Source organism: Cetorhinus maximus, chromosome 2 (genome assembly GCF_964194155.1).
Source record: "Cetorhinus maximus chromosome 2, sCetMax3.hap1.1, whole genome shotgun sequence".
In the NCBI taxonomy this organism is placed as follows: Eukaryota; Metazoa; Chordata; class Chondrichthyes; order Lamniformes; family Cetorhinidae; genus Cetorhinus; species Cetorhinus maximus.
In genome coordinates, this window is record NC_135880.1 from 63,236,200 (window position 1) to 63,254,177 (window position 17,978).

A 17,978-nucleotide genomic window follows, 5' to 3' on the forward strand; every position below is an offset into this window, starting at 1 on the left:
TGATGGACTACTTAAGAAAGGAATAATAGTCAATCACATTGTATGAGATTGGAATCAAAATCATCCAATAACTAGATGAGATAAGGGATGCAAGGTTCTCTTTTCTGAAGTATATTAATGGACCATTTGGGATTTGGCAGCTTTCACAATCTATTTTGTTTGATGTCAATTCGCAAATTACTAGATTTGTTGAACCGAATATCACAACTTGCCATGGTGGGACAAATTCACTACTTCTGGGTTCTCATATGACTGTATCTATAATTGGGGAATTTTGAGTGAGAAGAACATGGAGTTGGGGCATGATGGTATGCTCAAGGGTCTTAGAAAGGAAAAGCGGGTCCAGGGTAAGATGATACTTAGATAAGGAGAATGGGTCGAGTGTGGTTTTTTGGCAGGACTGATGGCTGGGATTTTAATGATCGGTCAACTATGCCTGAAGGAAGCAAACTCTTCAAAATATTAAGATGGCACAGGGACAGGAATAAGTGAAGGATCAGGATTCAGATATAAGAAATTAAGGAAGGAGGCAAATGTGTTTTTTGAAAGAGGAAAGATAATCTGCAAACTGATTGGGGGCAAGGCCTAAAATGTTTACAAGAATGGGAGGAAAGTAATGGCAAACATCTAGGACAGAGGGGGGGGAAGGAATTGGAGGAACCAGAAGAGGCAGTTGCAGGGATGCTCTCAATCTTAGAGGCTGTGTTCCACAGCTCTTTGCGATTGACACTGGAGTGGAAGATAAAAGGGGAAAAAGAGAGTTTTGGAAGCAGCAAGTCACAGGGAAGATCATCTTTGGATTTTCCTTGCCCTTAGAAATGACTTTGGAATAGTAGGCAAAAGTAACTACTAAATTTATGTACTTGAAGTCGAGCACAGTATAATAGGGTATAGTTGTAGGGAGGGTTAGAAAAAGTGACAACCACTCAAAAGATTAAAATATGCCTTTTTTTGATTGAAAGTAATTTACCTTCCTCCCAGGTGAAGTAGCTCACATTTGTTTAAAGACTGCACATTCCTCTTTTCATTCTGTCCAGTAAGGACAGCAGAGACTTTAATGTTAACTTTTGCTGGTGACAAAACATGGAGTGTGGTACACATGTCTCCAATTAGCTTCCAAAGACATGATACATCAGGTCGACACTGTACAGATCTGTAATAAAATCAGAGGTGAAATCATAAATGTAGGCATTTAAAATAAAGTATCATTTACAAATAGCTGCTTTTATCAAAAGTTCAAGGCTAAGAACACAAAAAATAGGAGGAGTAAACCACACATCCCTTCGAGCCTGCTCTGCCATTCAATATGATCATGGCTGATCTTGGGCTTCAACTCCATTTTTTTGCCCACTCCCCATATCCCTTAATTCTGAGACCCCAAAAATCTGTCCATCCCAGCTTTAAAAGTATTCAACAATGGAGCATCCACAACCGTGTGGGCTAGGGAATTCCAAACATTCACAACCCTTTGGGTGAAGAAATTTCTCCTTATCTCAGTCCTAAATGGATCGGCACCTCATCCTGAGACTGTGACCCCACGTTTTAGATTCCCCAACACGCAGAAACAATCTCAGCATCCACCCTAACAAACCTCTCGAGAATTTTCTAGATTTTGCTAGACTCATTCTCGTTCTTCTAAACTCCAGAGAACATAAGCCCAATTTACTCAGCCTCTCAGCATAGGACAACCCCTTCATCCGAAGGGCCAATCTAGTGAACCTTCGCTGTACCGCCTCCAGTGCAAGTATATCCTTACTTAAATGTGGAGACCAAAACTGCACTCACTACTCCAGATGCAGTCTCATCAAAACCCTGCACAACGGTAGCAAGACTTCTTTATTCTTATACTCCAATCCCCTTGCCATAAAGGCCAACATGCTATTTGCCTTCCTAATTGCTTGTTGCACCTGGATGCTAACTTTCTGCATTCCTTGTACAAGCACACCCAAGTTTCTTTGAACATCAACACTTACAAGTTTCTCATCTGTTAAAAAATATTCTACTTTTGTATTCACCAAAGTGAATAACTTCACACTTCATTATTTTATACTCCATCTGCTGTCTTGTTGCCCACTCACCCAGCTTGTCTATATCTCTTTGCAGCCTCTCTGTGCCTTCCCCACAGCTTACCTTTCCACCTAGCTTGATATCATCAGCAAACTTAGATATATTATTCTCTGTCTCTTTATCTAAGTCTTTAATATAGATTGTAAATGGCTGAGGCCCCAGCATTGATCCTTGTGGCACTCCAGTATTCACTGTGTGCCAGCTTGAAAATGCCCCGTTTATGCCCACTATCAGTTAACCAATCCTCTATCATGGGTAATATATTACCCCAAACTCCATGTGCCTTTATTTTGCCTATTAACCTTTTGTGCGGCACCTTATCCAATGCCTTTTGGAAATCCAGGTATACCCCTTCATCTATCCTACTAGTTACATCCTCTATATGTTAGGAATTTAAAGCAATAAAAATATATGTATTTTTTAAAAAACACACTAAATGACTTGAAACAAAGTGTAAGCAACAGAACTGGACATTTAAGACAAAGGTGAAGAAAATGCATCTCCTGAACAAATTACATTGAAGAATTGTGAAATTAACAACACAAGAACTGAGAAGAAAGTGTAAGTTAAAATGTGTGAATTCAATGCCAAATCAGGTACAGAAAAAGAAAGTGGGGAAGAAAGATGCGACTGAGAGAAAGCGAGAAAGAGACAAAGAAAAAAATAATCCAAAATTAAATTTACATTTTTAAAATCTCTAACACTTAAGAATTTGAAAAAATGAGACTCCACAGTTGGATTAGTTTGTGTGAAAGGTTGTTGGCAGTAATTATCACATGGTTAAAAGAATACTTTGAAATGGACAAAACTGTTATGTTCAGTTTAGTCTGTATCTACTATGCAAGTATAGCAACTTCATTCCATTCAATACATTTCACTGGTGAACCAAAGGATGTGCAGCTGCTTTCACAAAATTAACATGCAGTGGTGCATCTTGGAAACCAACTTTTGGATTCCAGCATTCAACCCACATCTGCTCTAGTCTGATTTTGCTGTAGCATTTCTATTAAAATAACAGCAAGTGTTATTAGCCTTCTTGTTATTTTAACAGCTAATTAAGGATCATCATAAGGAGTATATATGTAACAATATAACATGATATCGGTTAGTCCACAGTTATAATGTTGGGTACAATTTTGGACACCCCTGGAGAAGGAACATTTAAGAGCAGCAAAAAGGCTGTTTGTTACAGTGGTGTGTTGATGTCAAATATAAAATTTCCATTTCATCTGCTGGACTCACATATGGAACTTTTTAAAAAAAAGGCAGTTTCAACTGTTAAAACAAAGACACTAACTTAAGATGGCTGCCAGAGGTCATTTAACATGTCTGCAAATGCAAGCTGGTCAAGTTTCTGGAAATTTTCAATGTGGATTACAATTAAGACATGTCCAGGCAACCCTCCAGTGAAATTTCATACCTGCTGTCTCAAGGATTACTTCAAAGATGGACTGAAACTTAAAAAGGCTGCCATAATTTGCATCACTATAAAAGCTAAATTCCAGTTCCGTCAGGCTGAAGATGGAGACAGAGACAATGGCCACAATGGAAATGTTGATACGTTCTCCTCAGCTCACTACGTGGAAGAACAAGTTATTCAGAAGTGACGGCTTGGACTTTAAAAATTAATCGCCTAGGCAACAACACAATAGCCAAGATCTGTCCAGACATGAGCTAATCAATTACCTTCTGAGGGATACTCAATCATTATGGAGAAAGAGGTCATGTGATCAGGATCAGTATTTTTGAAATATCTGTTATTACAAAACTCTACTTGCTTTGGAGCAATCTGGAGAAGGAACATTTAAGAGCAACAAAAAGGCTGTTTGCCTCTCTCTCTCTCTCTCTCTCTCTTTCTTGTAACTAAAAATTGAACTCTGCTTTTGCGTAAATCAGACTGCTGGCAGCAAAGAAATCCCAGAGAAAACTTTAACTTGCACAGCAGCATCTCCAAGAGAAAACACCAAGGACTACTGCTTAAAAAGTGCCTCAGCCACAAACACCAGCAAAGGACTTATAAACAGTAAACTCTTTATACCTTTGCCTTTTCTCGTTAAATCTTAATTTGGCCAAAAGTTAATGACCTCTACTTTGTAACTTGTATTTTGCATGCATGTGGGTGTGTTGTGACAGTCATGCATTTACCTTAAGTTTTTTTTTTATATCTTTACCTGGATGGGTTTTTAGCACAACAAAAACTAACACCGTAGTTGTTTAAACTCAAGGACACATGGCTGAGTTCTTTACAATCAGCACATAAACAGTTAAGTATATACACTGAATTGGCACATTCATGCTCATAAATATCAAAACCATGTTATGACCAACCTAGGACAGGGGAAAAAAGGGAGAGTGCTTCCACCCTTCCTCGCCTGGTGGTAACAACGTAGAGGGCATTAGCACCATAAAAAATGTACAGCATAGGTTCACAAAATGGTGCAAGGGTTGGAAAACTATAGTTATGAGGAGAGACTTGAAATACCAGGACTATTTTCACTGGAGCAGGGGATAAGGGGAGATTTAATAGAGTTTTTATAATTATGAAGTGTTTTGATAAAGTGAATAGAGAAAGACTATCTCCTCTGGTTGGGAAGTCATTAAGAGTGAGAAGAGAGGTTAGGAGAAATGTCTTTCCAAAGACAAAATGCTTTGTCACAGGATAAAAGGTGAGGCAGAGATCATTACATAACTAAAAGGGAAATTAACAAATAGTTGAAACAGACAAAGATAGAGGGTTAGGGAAAGAGCACTAGAGAGTAAGATTTGTTTTGGATTGCTTTGGCAAAGAGTCAGCATGGAGACAATGGGCAAAATGAGACAAATGATATGGGGCTATATAAAGATTAGTTTTTCCTAAATAAATAATAAAACAGCAATATTTTTTGTTTCCATTCAAATAACTCAAAATTTGTGTTGTTAATGTTGTGTGTGCAAGTTGGCCTTGTTCCTTCAATTAAGATCAGGAGCTCAACAAGGCAGAGAGGAATGGTAGTTGGAAGATCCACATCACACTAAATTTTTACATTGTACCCCCATCACCCTTCTAATTCTGCTTATTGAAGTTGTTATAGAAGATACAAAAGAAAAAGGAAACAGTTTTGAAATAAAAGTATCCTGTTCTTACATTGGTATGAAGGGTACCCAGAACAAAATGCAGTTAGTTGTCTTAAGTATTTATCTGTGTCTTTGGTGGCTTCTAACAAAATATTCAAAGGGCAGTTCCAAGATTGTTGTATTTTTTTTAAATCACTTAGTGAAAATAAGCATTTATTTTTACTCACCTAGCTAAGTACTGAAGTGCCTCTTCTGCTGAATCCAAAGCTCTTCCATCTAAACAATCATCGAGTGCACTTCGTGCCATCATTAAGTAGCACTCACCTAGGCCTAGAAAAATGCGAGCAAGCCATGTGATTTGAGGATGTTCATTTATTAAAAACAGAGATGAATATTTAAATCATTTTTCTTCTGTCAGCAATACAGCTTTTGCATGGTGTTTTATTTTTGTAATGAATTTGGAAAAATGGTATTTAGAGCAGAAGACTTGAATTTTATTCCTCTCCCTTCAACTTGCTTGCACCTGTGAATATTCTTAGCCGACTGAAGAGATTCCTGCCATCTTCCCAGATAATTTGAATGTTACTGTACACTTATGAAGGACAGAGATTTGCTCCCCGTTCCATATTTCAGTCTAAGATTATATTAGAGGTTCTTGGAAATAGTCAATCCTAACTTTGCAAAGGCCTTGTCCTTGATAAAAAAAAAATTTGGAAGCACCCCTTTTTCAGCTTATATGTTTCAAATAATTACAAGACTATATGCACTTTGTTTGAAAAAAACACAGAATGCATTCTTTCTTCCTTCTGTTTCATCTCCTCACATCACATACAATCTCTGAACAACTGTAAATAACTGATGCATTTGAAACCTTCTACTATTTTTACCCTTAGCTTCAAAGTTCTCCATCACCTTGGTTCAGCAATATCTCATATATCCCGGCATACACCATCTACTTGACTAACATCATTTCCTTCCCCTCTCTACTCCATCATCATTAGGGACCATTTTTAAAAAAAGTTAGTACCTCCAAACAACCTCTCTAAATTCCTCCACCTTGTCATCTCCTCTTCTCTGTAACTATACTTTTGGCACAACCTGAAACCTTTGTTTTTCATTCTTCTCAATGTTTGTTTTTTTAAACTCCACATAAATTGCTCTGAAAAATCTTTTATAGGTGAGGAGAGCTTAGAACTAAATTGTTGTTGAAAGCTGGTTTGTAAATGACAATAGGGGTAACAAGTAGGAAAGAGTTGAGGTAATTCACTAATAATCTTCCGCTTGATATTTTTTGGAATATACTGGTTCTTATCCTTGACTAAAAACGGGAACACACTATGTGAAGCAGAAATCTGAAAGTAACTGCTTTAATAAATTGGTACACTGGCCCATCACAATACTGACCCACCACAGCACTGCCAGCCAGACAGTAATTCTTGTGACCATCTTATCTGGATCTTTCTCCTGCCTCTCTAAGGAAGCTCAAGTTACATTACAGGCATATTCAGTGCCTCAGAGTATTTAAGGTACTTGCTCAAATGATGCTCCAAATAAACAAAATATAGCCTTGACTTATAATCAGAATATTACTGTAACTTCAATTTCTTAAATCAATGGTTAATATGAATTGCTCGGCCCCGCTAGACAAAGAAAAGCACAATCAGTACTGAGATGGAACACAACTCAGTATATTGCTTTGTTTCATCTTCAGGAATCATATTGAGTGTTTTATAACAGCTCAATTTGCATCGTACTACATTCCAAGTTATATTTCCCTAAATCTCCTTTTCTAAAAAGTGAGTACAAAAGGAAGCAGCACTACTTTCTGGGAGAATTGTGGGGCATCTTTAAGGAGCTTGGGGCGGGGGGGTGGCCTGTCCTGTCAGGAAATACTTTCAAATACTGAGCTGAAGAGGCCCAGCAAAGGTAGTTTTTCCAAATTATTTTACTTGGGGGCTCAGAAGAGCAAGAATGCTCCAATCCCATAAAAATAACTTGGGCGGCTCTGGGATCTTCCTCCCTCTGCAATCAATACTTAAAACATCCCTCCCATGTACTAGCCTTGCTGGGCCAACCTAATGTTGACTTGTTTAATCTGACAAGCTACGCCAAGAGATGCTCAGTTGTCACCCCACAGCTCGTCAATTCGAAGCAAACAAGGCCAGAGCCAGAATGGAAAGCTGAGGCCAAAGCTTCGCTGCAAGTACAGGCAACCAGCCAGTGCATTCAGTTAGCCGGTGCACCAAAAGTCAATATCTTAAAAAAAATTCTTCCATGTTAACATAGTCAGGAATCCTGAAACATTGCAGGGCATTATAAGAAAAAGTATAACTATTCTTCACTTTGTCTAAACTAGATTGTCTAAACACAATTAAAGGATAAATGAGACAACTGGTAAATAAATATGCAATCATTAGTTTTCAAGTATTTGCCATCCCATTTGTGCACCCTAGTAGTAATATATAATATACAATATATATAGAAATACACAAGATGTACTTACAAAGAATAACTTAAGAGGAGAAATAAAAAAAACTTACCTTTGAGGGCAGGAACGTAGTTTTTTGTGTTTTGAATTATCTGCTTATACTCTGTAACTGCCTCTGCATACTTGCCGAGAATCTGTTTGATGGCTGCTATCTTGTAAATGTTGTACACGGAGTTTGGATTCAGTTCACTGGCTTTTGTGAAGGCCTTTAAGGCAGCATTGTAACCTCCTCTACTGAGATAAGCCTCCCCTAAACATTCCCAGCAATTTGCGTCTTTCAGGTCTGCTCTCAAAGCTGCTTGTAAACTTAAAAAAGGGACAGATCATTAATTTTACTGATATAACTAAAAGTAGACTTTAATGCCATAGAATAAAGTCACAGAACAACATTGTCATTAGAACTGCTCTGCCTAAAACTTTTTTCCTGCCTTCTTAAAAGTCCCAAACATTAATGGTAAAGAAAACAGGTTCAATGGGTGGTCTTTAAACCAAGCTAGAACATACTACACCAATAATTCACAAAAACAGCTGAAGGTACAAAACCAACATGTGGACCAATGACATTTTCACAGTTTTATTATTCATCCCCGTCAGTAGGATTTGGAAGATAACCAAATTCCAGTGCTTAAACATGTAGCATTTCTTACTCTCCCAGAGCCTGCAAATTCTGTTTGGTTCTCATCCTTCAACTATACAAATACCCTTCAGACATAAAAATAATTGATCGTTAAAATGAGGGCCGAGTAATTCAACTTGTTTAAACTCCTGTCCAATCCTCCCTCATTTCTAACAATTGTGAAGAGCTCCTGGAAGACTTTCAAGGTGGAGACAATCTGTTCAGATGCCTCTGCTTATTGTCTCCTCCTTTCCTTCCCCCTCACCAGGGCACTATGTTAGATCTACACACCCTCCATTTCTCTCCCATCACCCTCTATGTTCTTTCCCAGCTCCTCTCATCCATGAGACTCACCCAACCATCTGGTCTGCTAACTTTTTTCCCCAAATAAAACTGTTGACTACCAAATGCTCAAACAGAAAGCATATCTTACTCTGCCACAGCCTGCGAATGCTGGTTGGTTCTCAGGTAATAAAGTCCTCGTCTAAGCCAAGCCCATTTGGTTGTCCCAGCACTCGACTGGTCAGTCACTGTCCTCAGGACTGCAAGGGCAGTCTCCTAAAAGCAAAGAAATGTCAATATGAAAAGTATTGTAAATAACTGAATCACTACCAAATGAGTGTCTAGCCATGTAATACACCTGTAAAAGCAATAACTGGAATCAGACGAAAAGCTTTATTTTAATTACACCACATTTCTCAATTTTCTTCCAATTAAGGCTTCCAACTGTTGGTTTGGTGTTGCCCATCATTCATACAAAAAGCAACATCATCTCAGTTTCAGGCTTACTCAGTTACAATCATTGCCATTCTACAACTAGCCACCATTCACAAAGTATGTTTTACTATTTGTAAACTAGCTGACTGGAGTGGCTTCGCAGCACAGCAAGTGAAACCATCAACATATATTAGGCGGTCAGTAGCAAAAGAGCAAAACTCGCCAATCACCTCACCGATAACAGCCCACAAAAGGTTCCACTTGCTTTAGAGCAGAGACTTGCTCCATTCGTATCTGATCCAGCATGTGCCCTCTATAGAGGGTCTGAGGCACCTGTGAGTGGCACAGGCAATGAGGCTCTTCAGCCAGGTTGAAGAAACCTCACTAAGACATGTAATCTAAGCCAAGAAACATAAATTATGTTTAAACCGCATACAATGAGCAAAGTAAAGAATCGAAAAGGCAGATGGGAGAGAGCATCATGTGACAGACAGAAAAATGTAAAAAGAAAAAATATTTAATTTTTAAAAATTCTCCAAAACTAATTAACATTAACCACATAGGCTGCAGCGGTTCAAGGTGGCAGCTCACCACCACCACTTTCTCAAGGGCAATTAGGGATCAGCAATAAATGCCGACCTAGCCAGCGACACCCACATCCCATGAATGAATAAAAAAGCTTCTGAAAGAATGAAACATTAGGGCCAGACAGGTTGTTTGGCAGTAATTATTACTATCATTCAGTTTAAACTCTTGTGTGCACCAGCCCTAATATTTTCCTGTTGGGTAGATAAATACCCAACTGCATGCGAGTTTTTCAAAACTAAGTCTATAGGCAAGGTTCTGTTATAACGCAGCCTGTGGAGCAGCATGGTAACTAAGATCGCAACTTCCAAATCAACACGTTTAACTGCACATGGGCATATTCCAGAAGCTCCAGTACAATTCACTCTAATATAGGCGAGCGCTGCCAGCCTCATGTTATTACAGCAAAGAATGACTAAAAGACTAATCAGGTGGGAAAAATTAGAGTACGAGAGAAAGCTAACTAGAATTATAAAAACAGATAGTAAGAGATTTTAAACATATTTTAAAAAGAAATGAGTTAACAAAGTGAATGCTGGTCCGATAGAGAGGGAGTTTGGAGAAGTGATAAAGGAATAAAAAGGCAGATGAATTGAACAGGTATTTTGCAACCGTTTTCACTATAGAGGATACAAGCAACATCCTAGAAGTAGTTACAAACCAGGAAATGGAAGTGGGGAAGGAAAATTATAGCCACCAGAGAAGTGGTACTGAGTAAACTGTTGGAGCTGCTGGGCAACAAGAGCCCGGGTCCTGATGGACTTCATCCTAGGGTCTTAAAAGTAGTGTCTAGTGAGATAGTTGATGCATTGGTTTTAAATTTTCCAAAACTCCCTAGATTTGGGGAAGGTCCCACTAGTTGGAAGATGGCAAATGTAATTTCATTATTCAAAAAGGGAGGCAGACAGAAAGCGGGAAACTACAGGCCAGTTAGCTTAACATCTGTTGGAGGGAAAATGTTAGAAGCCATTATTAAAGAAGTTATAGCAGGGCACTTGGATTAGCTCAAGGTCATCAGGCAGAGTCAACATGGTTTTGTGAAAGGGAAATTGTGTTTAACCAACTTAGTGGAGTTCTTTGAGGAAGTAAAGTGTGCTGTGGATAAAGGGGAACCAGTGGATGTACTGTACCTAGATTTCCAGAAGGCATTTGATAAAGTGACACATCAAAGGTTATTGCAGAAGATAAAAGCTCATGGTATAGGGGGTTAACATGCTGGCATGGATAGAAGGTTGGCTGGCTAACAGAAAGCAGAGGGTAGGCATAAATGGGTCTTTTTCAGGTTGGTAAGATGTAACGAGTGGTGTGCCACAGGGATCAGTGCTGGGACCTCAACTGTTTACAATTTATATAATGACTTCGATGGAGGAATTGAAGGGATGGTTGCCAAATTTGCTGATGACACAAACATAGGTTGGAAAATAAGTTGTGAAGAGGACACAAGAGGCTACAAACAGATATAGATAGGTTAAGTGAGTGGGCAAAGATCTGGCAGATGGGAGTTTAATGTGGGAAAATGTAAAATTGTCCATTTTGGCAGAAAGAATAAAATAGAAGCATATTATCTAAATGGTGAGAGATTGCAGAGCTCTGAGATGCAGAGGGATCTGGGTATCCTAGTGCATGAATCACAAAAAGCTAGTATGCAAGTACGGCAAGTAATTAAGAAAGCTAATAGAATGTTATCATTTATTGCGAGGGGAATTGAATACAAAAGTAGGGAGGTTATGCTTCAGTTGTACAGGAGCATTGGTGAGACCACATTTGGAGTACTGTGTACAGTATTGGTCATCTTATTTAGGAAGGATGTAAATGCATTGTAAGCAGTTCAGAGAAGGTTTACTAGACTAATACCTGGAATGGCTAGATTGTCTTACGGGGAAAGGTTGGACAGGTTAGGCTTATATCCGCTGGAGTTAAGAGTAAGGGGCAACTTGATTGAAACATTAAGATATAGAGGTCTTGACAGGTTGGATGTGGAGAGGAAGTTTCCTCTTGTAGTAGGGTCTAAAACTAGGGGCCACTGTTAAAAAATAAGGGGTCGCCCATTTAAAACAGAGATGAGGTGAAATTTTTTCACTCAGAGGGTCGTGAGTCTTTGGAAGTCTCTTCCTGATAAGGTGGTGGAAGCAGCGAATTTGAATATTTTTAAGGCAGAGGTGGATAGATTCTTGGTAAGCAAGGGGGTGATAGGTTATTGGCAGTAGGTGGAATGCACATTTCAGGTTACAATCAGATCAGCCATTATCTTATTAAATGGCGAAGCAGGCTTGAGGAGCTGAATGGCCTACTCCTGCTCCTTGTTCATATGTATGTTCTTATTATTAAGGCAAAATCAGGGCTACTGTCCTTCACATCTGGTCTTGCTTCAAAGTCCTGTGCTGAGGCACCCAGGAAGAGCAATGTAGCAAAATAGAAGTATCATACTGATATACAAGGGCAAAAAATCTTTTGCAGTTTGGAGTTTCAGTAACAGTCAGGGCTATGTCGTTTGATCGTTACCCATCCAATCCATGTCACAGTAATTGCAGAATACTCAATTTTAAAAAAATTGTTGCATTATGCGGTTGTAGGATACTTGCACAACAAATAGTGGATTACTTAATTTCAAGATAGAATGGAGTTGGGTCTAAAGATAGCATGGGCTGGCGGAAGGCGAGGGTGAGTGGGGGGCGGGCGGGCAGAGGGCGGCGAGTGGATAGCGAGACCAGAGAGATAGAAGCAGCCAGTCTCTAATGTTCACCATACAGGATGTGGATGGGACCTCAGGTTTGACTAGGTTTGTGAGGATTTAAATGAGGCTGGAAGATTCACCTAGCTTTCTCTAGAGAAAGGAATTTCCGGGGTAACCCTCACTGTGAAAATCAGTTTGGGGATTAGAAGTTATCCGGTTGGAAAAAAAAAGGAAGCAAGCAAATTGGGAGCTGTGAATAGTTTTGGACTGGTTCCAGGTAAACATGTTCAGTACCATATCTCCAAGTTCAACACTGAGATCAACAGCAGCTGCTCCTGCTTCTTCATCACTATTGTTTAGTTCAAAGGCTTTTTTGTAGCAACCTCGAGCTCTGCTTTTATCTTGTACTATGTCTTGATAGTAGTGGCCTAAGTAGCAGAATGTTCTTCCATTGTATGTGTCCAACTTGGCAGCCTGCAGTTGGTTAAAAAAAAATTTAATATGAATAAGTTGGTATCGAAGTCAGAAGTGTTAATGGCAACAGTTTGAAACAAAAGCCTTCTTCAAACTTTGAAGGTACAATTGGGTAGTATCAAATACACTATAACAGAGACTGAAGGATAAGCCAATTGATAGATGGATTGAAAGTGTATAAATTTGTTTATGCTCAGTTTCCTGGTATAGTGCATTTGCTTGAATGCTGCTACTTAAATGAAATTGTGGGCCTGAACTTCCTCAGACCGGTAATCAAAGTTGGATTGCCACTGCACTCCTAGTTTCTTGCATGAAATATTTTTCCATCCTGTCTCGCCAGACCTTCCAACTCAGGCTGGGCGAGATCAGAGTAATGCAGCACATCCCCAGGGCCTAGCATCAAGTGGAGCTCTGTTGGTTGCAAAGATGCCATGCCCACTTTTTACAGCACTAACTGCTGTAAACCAGGTAAGTTAAAGATCCAGGGAAGTTTAAGGTCCTTGACAGGCCAGGGAGAAGGGGTTTCCGGTGAGGGTGAGGGGGGGGTCAGGCCTAGCTGGGGTGAGGTGGTGAGTACCCACGGGTTGGGAAGTTTGTGTTGGTGGGAGGAGGAGGAAGGTGGCGCGAGGGGGCGAGAGTTCCATGGGTTGGACAGTTCCTGACGGGGTGGAAGGGGTGATCCCTCAGGGATGGGGGTCAGTCTGGGTTTGTGGAACAGTTAAAAGTAGTTTCAATTCTTCTAACCTTTCTGGGTAACTATTGATGTAACCCAGTCGGAAACATCTGAAGTTTGCGATTTAAATTGCATTTTTGGATGGCTCCCAGCACAGGGGCAAATGCCCAGAGGAAGTTTGAACTTCTGGGCAATTGCCGTGCAAGCCTTACTTGCAAACATCCACAGGAGTTCCTCAACACATCTTTGGGGTACCCCACAATACAATGCCCTGGAGCTCAGAAGTTACTGAAGTTAGAAGTTGGTAGATCCAGGGGCCAAGGGAAAGGTAAAACGAGTGATAAACTAGGGTGCTGGGTCTTGTCCTGCCCCTTTCTGTTGCATTACACTTCTATAATATGATATTCAGGCAGGAATCACTTCACCAAATCTTCTATTACATTATTCTTGGTGTCTCCTTGGAGAATGTGGCAGGGTGCATATCTGTACATGACACCAAAAATATTGTGCACAAGTAAGCTACTGAAACAAATCCAAGCACCGTCAGGACAGGAGAACAGGGACAAAAAAAAAATCAGGCCATGCAGTTGTGTTCCTATCTTTTAAAAATTTTAATTCACCTTTCAATTCTCTTGGCTCACACCATTCATATTGGAGTTAGAGGCATTTCTAATGATAGCCAAAATAACTCTGAAGTTTACACAAATACTCGAGGGGTACTTTAGTTTATGGGTTAGTATAAAACATAGTATCTATTTGTTCATTAGGCAATTTCTTTGAAACTTTTTAAAAATGTACTTATTCCTTTACCTTTTTATAACTAAGATGGTCATGGCACATTGATATGACAATATGCTTCCAAGTATGACTTTCAATTTACGTAGCTTATATCAGATAACTTACAGATGTTTCAGTGAAGTGTAAAGCATTCTCAAGCTCACAGAAAATCCATGGCACTGAATCTCAAACACATGGTTGAAACAAAAATGCATGTGATATAGACTACATTAAAAAAGGTAGAAAAGCCGATATTTGTCGAAGGCTACATCAGCCAAAAATGTCAGATTCCACATTTACACTGACAACATCCAACTCTGCATCACCAACTATCTTGATTCTTCCACTGCTTCTAATCTGTCACAATGCTTATCCGACACTCAATAATGGATCAAGAGAAATTCACAAATTAAATAAAGTGATGCTCATCAGTCCTTGCCACAAGTTCCATTCCCTAGCCACTGACTCCATCCCTCTTCCTGACCAATGAGGTAAAAGTACTGCAGAAAGATAGAAAAAAAGGATGTAATAAGTACATGCATGAACGATTTTGAATTATCGACAGATGAAATTGAAAGAGAATTGGAGATTTTGTAGACTCAATGCTTAAATATAGTCCACCATTGTGAAGCATCAATCAATCAAGAAAACTGAATGCTGAACTATATGGGCAAAAGATCAGAAAAACTGTATAGTGGCCTGATCGTACTTTGAATACCGTCTTGTTCCAGTCTTTGAGGCAGTTCAGGGAAAAGGCACCTACTGAATTATTTACAACTAAACCATGAGAGTAAGAAACAGGTTCCAATGAGCAAAAAGCAAATTTAGGACTGATACCAGAGGTTCTTGACACAAAAAAGATCAACAGATGGAACAGATTTCTGGGTAGGGTAGTGGAGACAAAGCCATGGAATTACTTAACGAGCAAGAGAATACCAAGGAGGGGGCCGCAGTGTCTTCTTGGCTAGGAGAGATAAAGAATTCCATTTAATCAACCCATCACACTTTTACCTCTCTTCAGCTCTGAAGAAGTCATACAAGTTCGAAATGTTAACTCTGTTTTTCTCTCCACAGATGTTGCCAGAACTTGAGCTTTTCCAGCATTTTCTGTTTTTATTCCATCAATGGAATATCTATCTGGACACATCAGGAGTCAGAGGCAGATCATTCAATATGATTAGTTGCATTCTTAAAGGGTCAGGTAGACTGAAAATTTCTGTGTGGGTTACCTTACATATCATTTTACAACCATTCTACATTAACCAGCGTGGCATGGTCTGAAAGATGCAAGTATTTACTTGCAGAATTTGTACATCATAAGAAAGATCATTACAGTTTCACAAACCTTTAACAAATGTGTAGCAGTTTTAGTTTTGTCTTTTCTCATCGCCTCTCCCATGAACCAGTAAGTTAGTCCAAGGTAGTGATAATATTCTCCACAGTCTGCTTTTATTTTCACAGCTTTCTGGAAACTGTAGAGACATATGTAAAAATTTTATTTGACTTTATTTTTCCAAAAGAGGAATTAATTAGATCCATTTAAAAGGTGAGGACTTCAAAGTTCCTTTGCATTACAGAATATTTTAGAACTCGAGTAATTCTGTCATGCAGTTGATTTCAATTTTCTTTCAGTGACCAGGTAAGACAGCAGCAAAACAGGAAACTAAGGACTTGAGGTGATACCATGACAGTGATTCAGCTTTACTTTGTGCCAAAACAGTGAAAAATTGTTGGCATATTATATGTACAAGGAGCAGGATAGGTCATTCAGCCCCTCGAGCCTGCTCCACCATTTAATAAGATCATGGCTGATCTGATAGTAATCTGAAATCTGCATCCCACCTACCATCAATAACCTATCATCCCCTTGCTTACCAAGAAGCCATCAACTTCTGCCTTAAAAATATTCAAAGACTCCGTTTCCACCACCTTTTCAGGAAGAGTCCCAAACACTCATGACCCTCAGTGAAAAAATTTCGCCTCATCTCTGTTTAAATGGGCGACACCTTATTTTTAAACAGTGTCCCCTAGTTCTAGATTCTTCCAGAGGAAAGATCCTTTCCACATCCACAAGAGCAAATTTTATATTCATCATCTGAGCCTCAAAATGCCTTTTCATCATTTATAAATGTTATGTCATGATCCTAGTTCCAACCCCGAAGTTTTTGGTAAGATCCAGTTAGGGACCAATAATATTTTGTTTAATGTAGATATAGTTTAAGATTCAAAACACTTACTAAGAGAATAAAGCTCTAACAGAACAAGATTGCACAGGTTTTGAACAACCAAAAATAAATAAACTTTACTACATAAGGTCAGAAAAATAAAACAATTTACATCAATCTTATATTCAGGGTTAATATAAGGTACGTGTGAATTAACAGGCAAACTGTAGTTGAAAACATCACACTGCACAATAAATTGTAAAGGTGACCAAGAGAGATCCTATGGATTTCTCAGCAAACCACCCAGACGTCAGTAAACACTGAGTCAACCAACCAATCTTGTTGAAACTGTCGCCCTCACGAGGGACTTGAAACTTTTCACTTTCGAAGATCAAACCTCTGAATTCCATCAAAACTGCTCCAAATGAGTGCCTTGACGGCGGCACACCTCCAAGGGTTTCAATCTTGTCTCAAGAGATTCCGTTCCCCTGGATTTCCAAGTCTGCAATCCTGCCCTATTTACTGCCGCAATTTCAGCTCTTTAATAGCTAGCTAGTTTCGCTGGGCTGGCACTGCCCCAGGATTTCACCAAGTTCCAATCTCCCCAGCTACACAAAATCATAAATGGCTCCCAGAGCTTCTTCTGCGCCTTAACCCTTTCCAGCACGTAGCCAGTGACCTTCTGCCACATTCTCTGCTCCCCAGGACTTCTCCTGAGCCCCATCTGCACAGGATATCAAATGGCTCCTGGGACTTCTCCTGAGCGCCAACTACACAAAGCCAACTAACAGCAAAGTTTTCACTGCCTAGAGCCTGCTGACTCAGAACTAAAAATTACCTCTAAAATATTGCCATGAACCACAAACTAGGTACTTACAACAGTTATTTTCAACTGTCTTTAGAAACAGTATGTATATGGCTATTATTTATGAAAAATGGTACATTGGTCACAACATTCAACTTCAAAATCTATTGAAAAGTCCTTTTTTCAATTATCTTTTATGGCATTTTTACATTAAACATACCTGCAGGTGGCAGTGTGACACAGGATCTTTGATATGTAAAGTTTTATCTGGGGCAGCATTTTCCCGTCAGCAAGTGGGGGACGCATAAAATGACGCACGGTGACATCGGGCGGGCGTCCCAGCATCACCGCATGTCATTTAGATTTTCAGTACGACGGGTGTGCAGCCGAGTCAGCTGCATGCCTGCCGAACTATCAAAGGCCTATTAAAGCCATTTAAAACCTAATTAACTGAATTTAATGAGCTGCCCGTCCAACCTTAAGGTTGGCGGGCAGGCGAAGAGCCCAGGCAGCTTTCGCAATTTTCATGAAACCTCATCCACGGGCGGGATGAGGTTTCATGAACTATTTTAAAATCTAATAAAAATTTATACATTTATTCTTTGACATGTCCCAGCTCATGTGATAGTATCACATGAGGGGACAAGTTTAAAAATCCTTTATTTAAAAGTTTAACATAAACAAATCTCCGAGGCACCTCCACGCCTCAGGGAGATCTCTGCGCTCTTTCGCACACATGCGTGCAAGAGCACAGGGAACTACTTAGGGAATTCACCCCTGGCCTGCACAGGGAGCATTCGGCGCTTCCGGGCACACGTCACAATGGGCAGGCCTTAATTGGCCCACCCATGTAAAATGGCAGCGCAGACCCGATCAGGGGTGC

The 17,978-nt window shown here is 39.6% G+C and overlaps 1 protein-coding gene across 1 annotated transcript in view; it reads right to left on the minus strand.

Annotated features, from left to right (window-relative positions):
• skic3 (SKI3 subunit of superkiller complex) overlaps positions 1–17,978 on the minus strand; it is a 111,788-nt gene that overhangs the window by 50,915 nt on the left and 42,895 nt on the right. The window contains exons 14-19 of the mRNA XM_078565414.1: positions 15,471–15,597; positions 12,496–12,675; positions 8,659–8,783; positions 7,662–7,915; positions 5,349–5,451; positions 971–1,153 (exon numbers count right to left, since the gene is read on the minus strand). Coding sequence (XP_078421540.1) covers positions 971–1,153; positions 5,349–5,451; positions 7,662–7,915; positions 8,659–8,783; positions 12,496–12,675; positions 15,471–15,597 — 972 coding nt within the window. The remainder of the gene's footprint in view (positions 1–970; positions 1,154–5,348; positions 5,452–7,661; positions 7,916–8,658; positions 8,784–12,495; positions 12,676–15,470; positions 15,598–17,978) is intronic.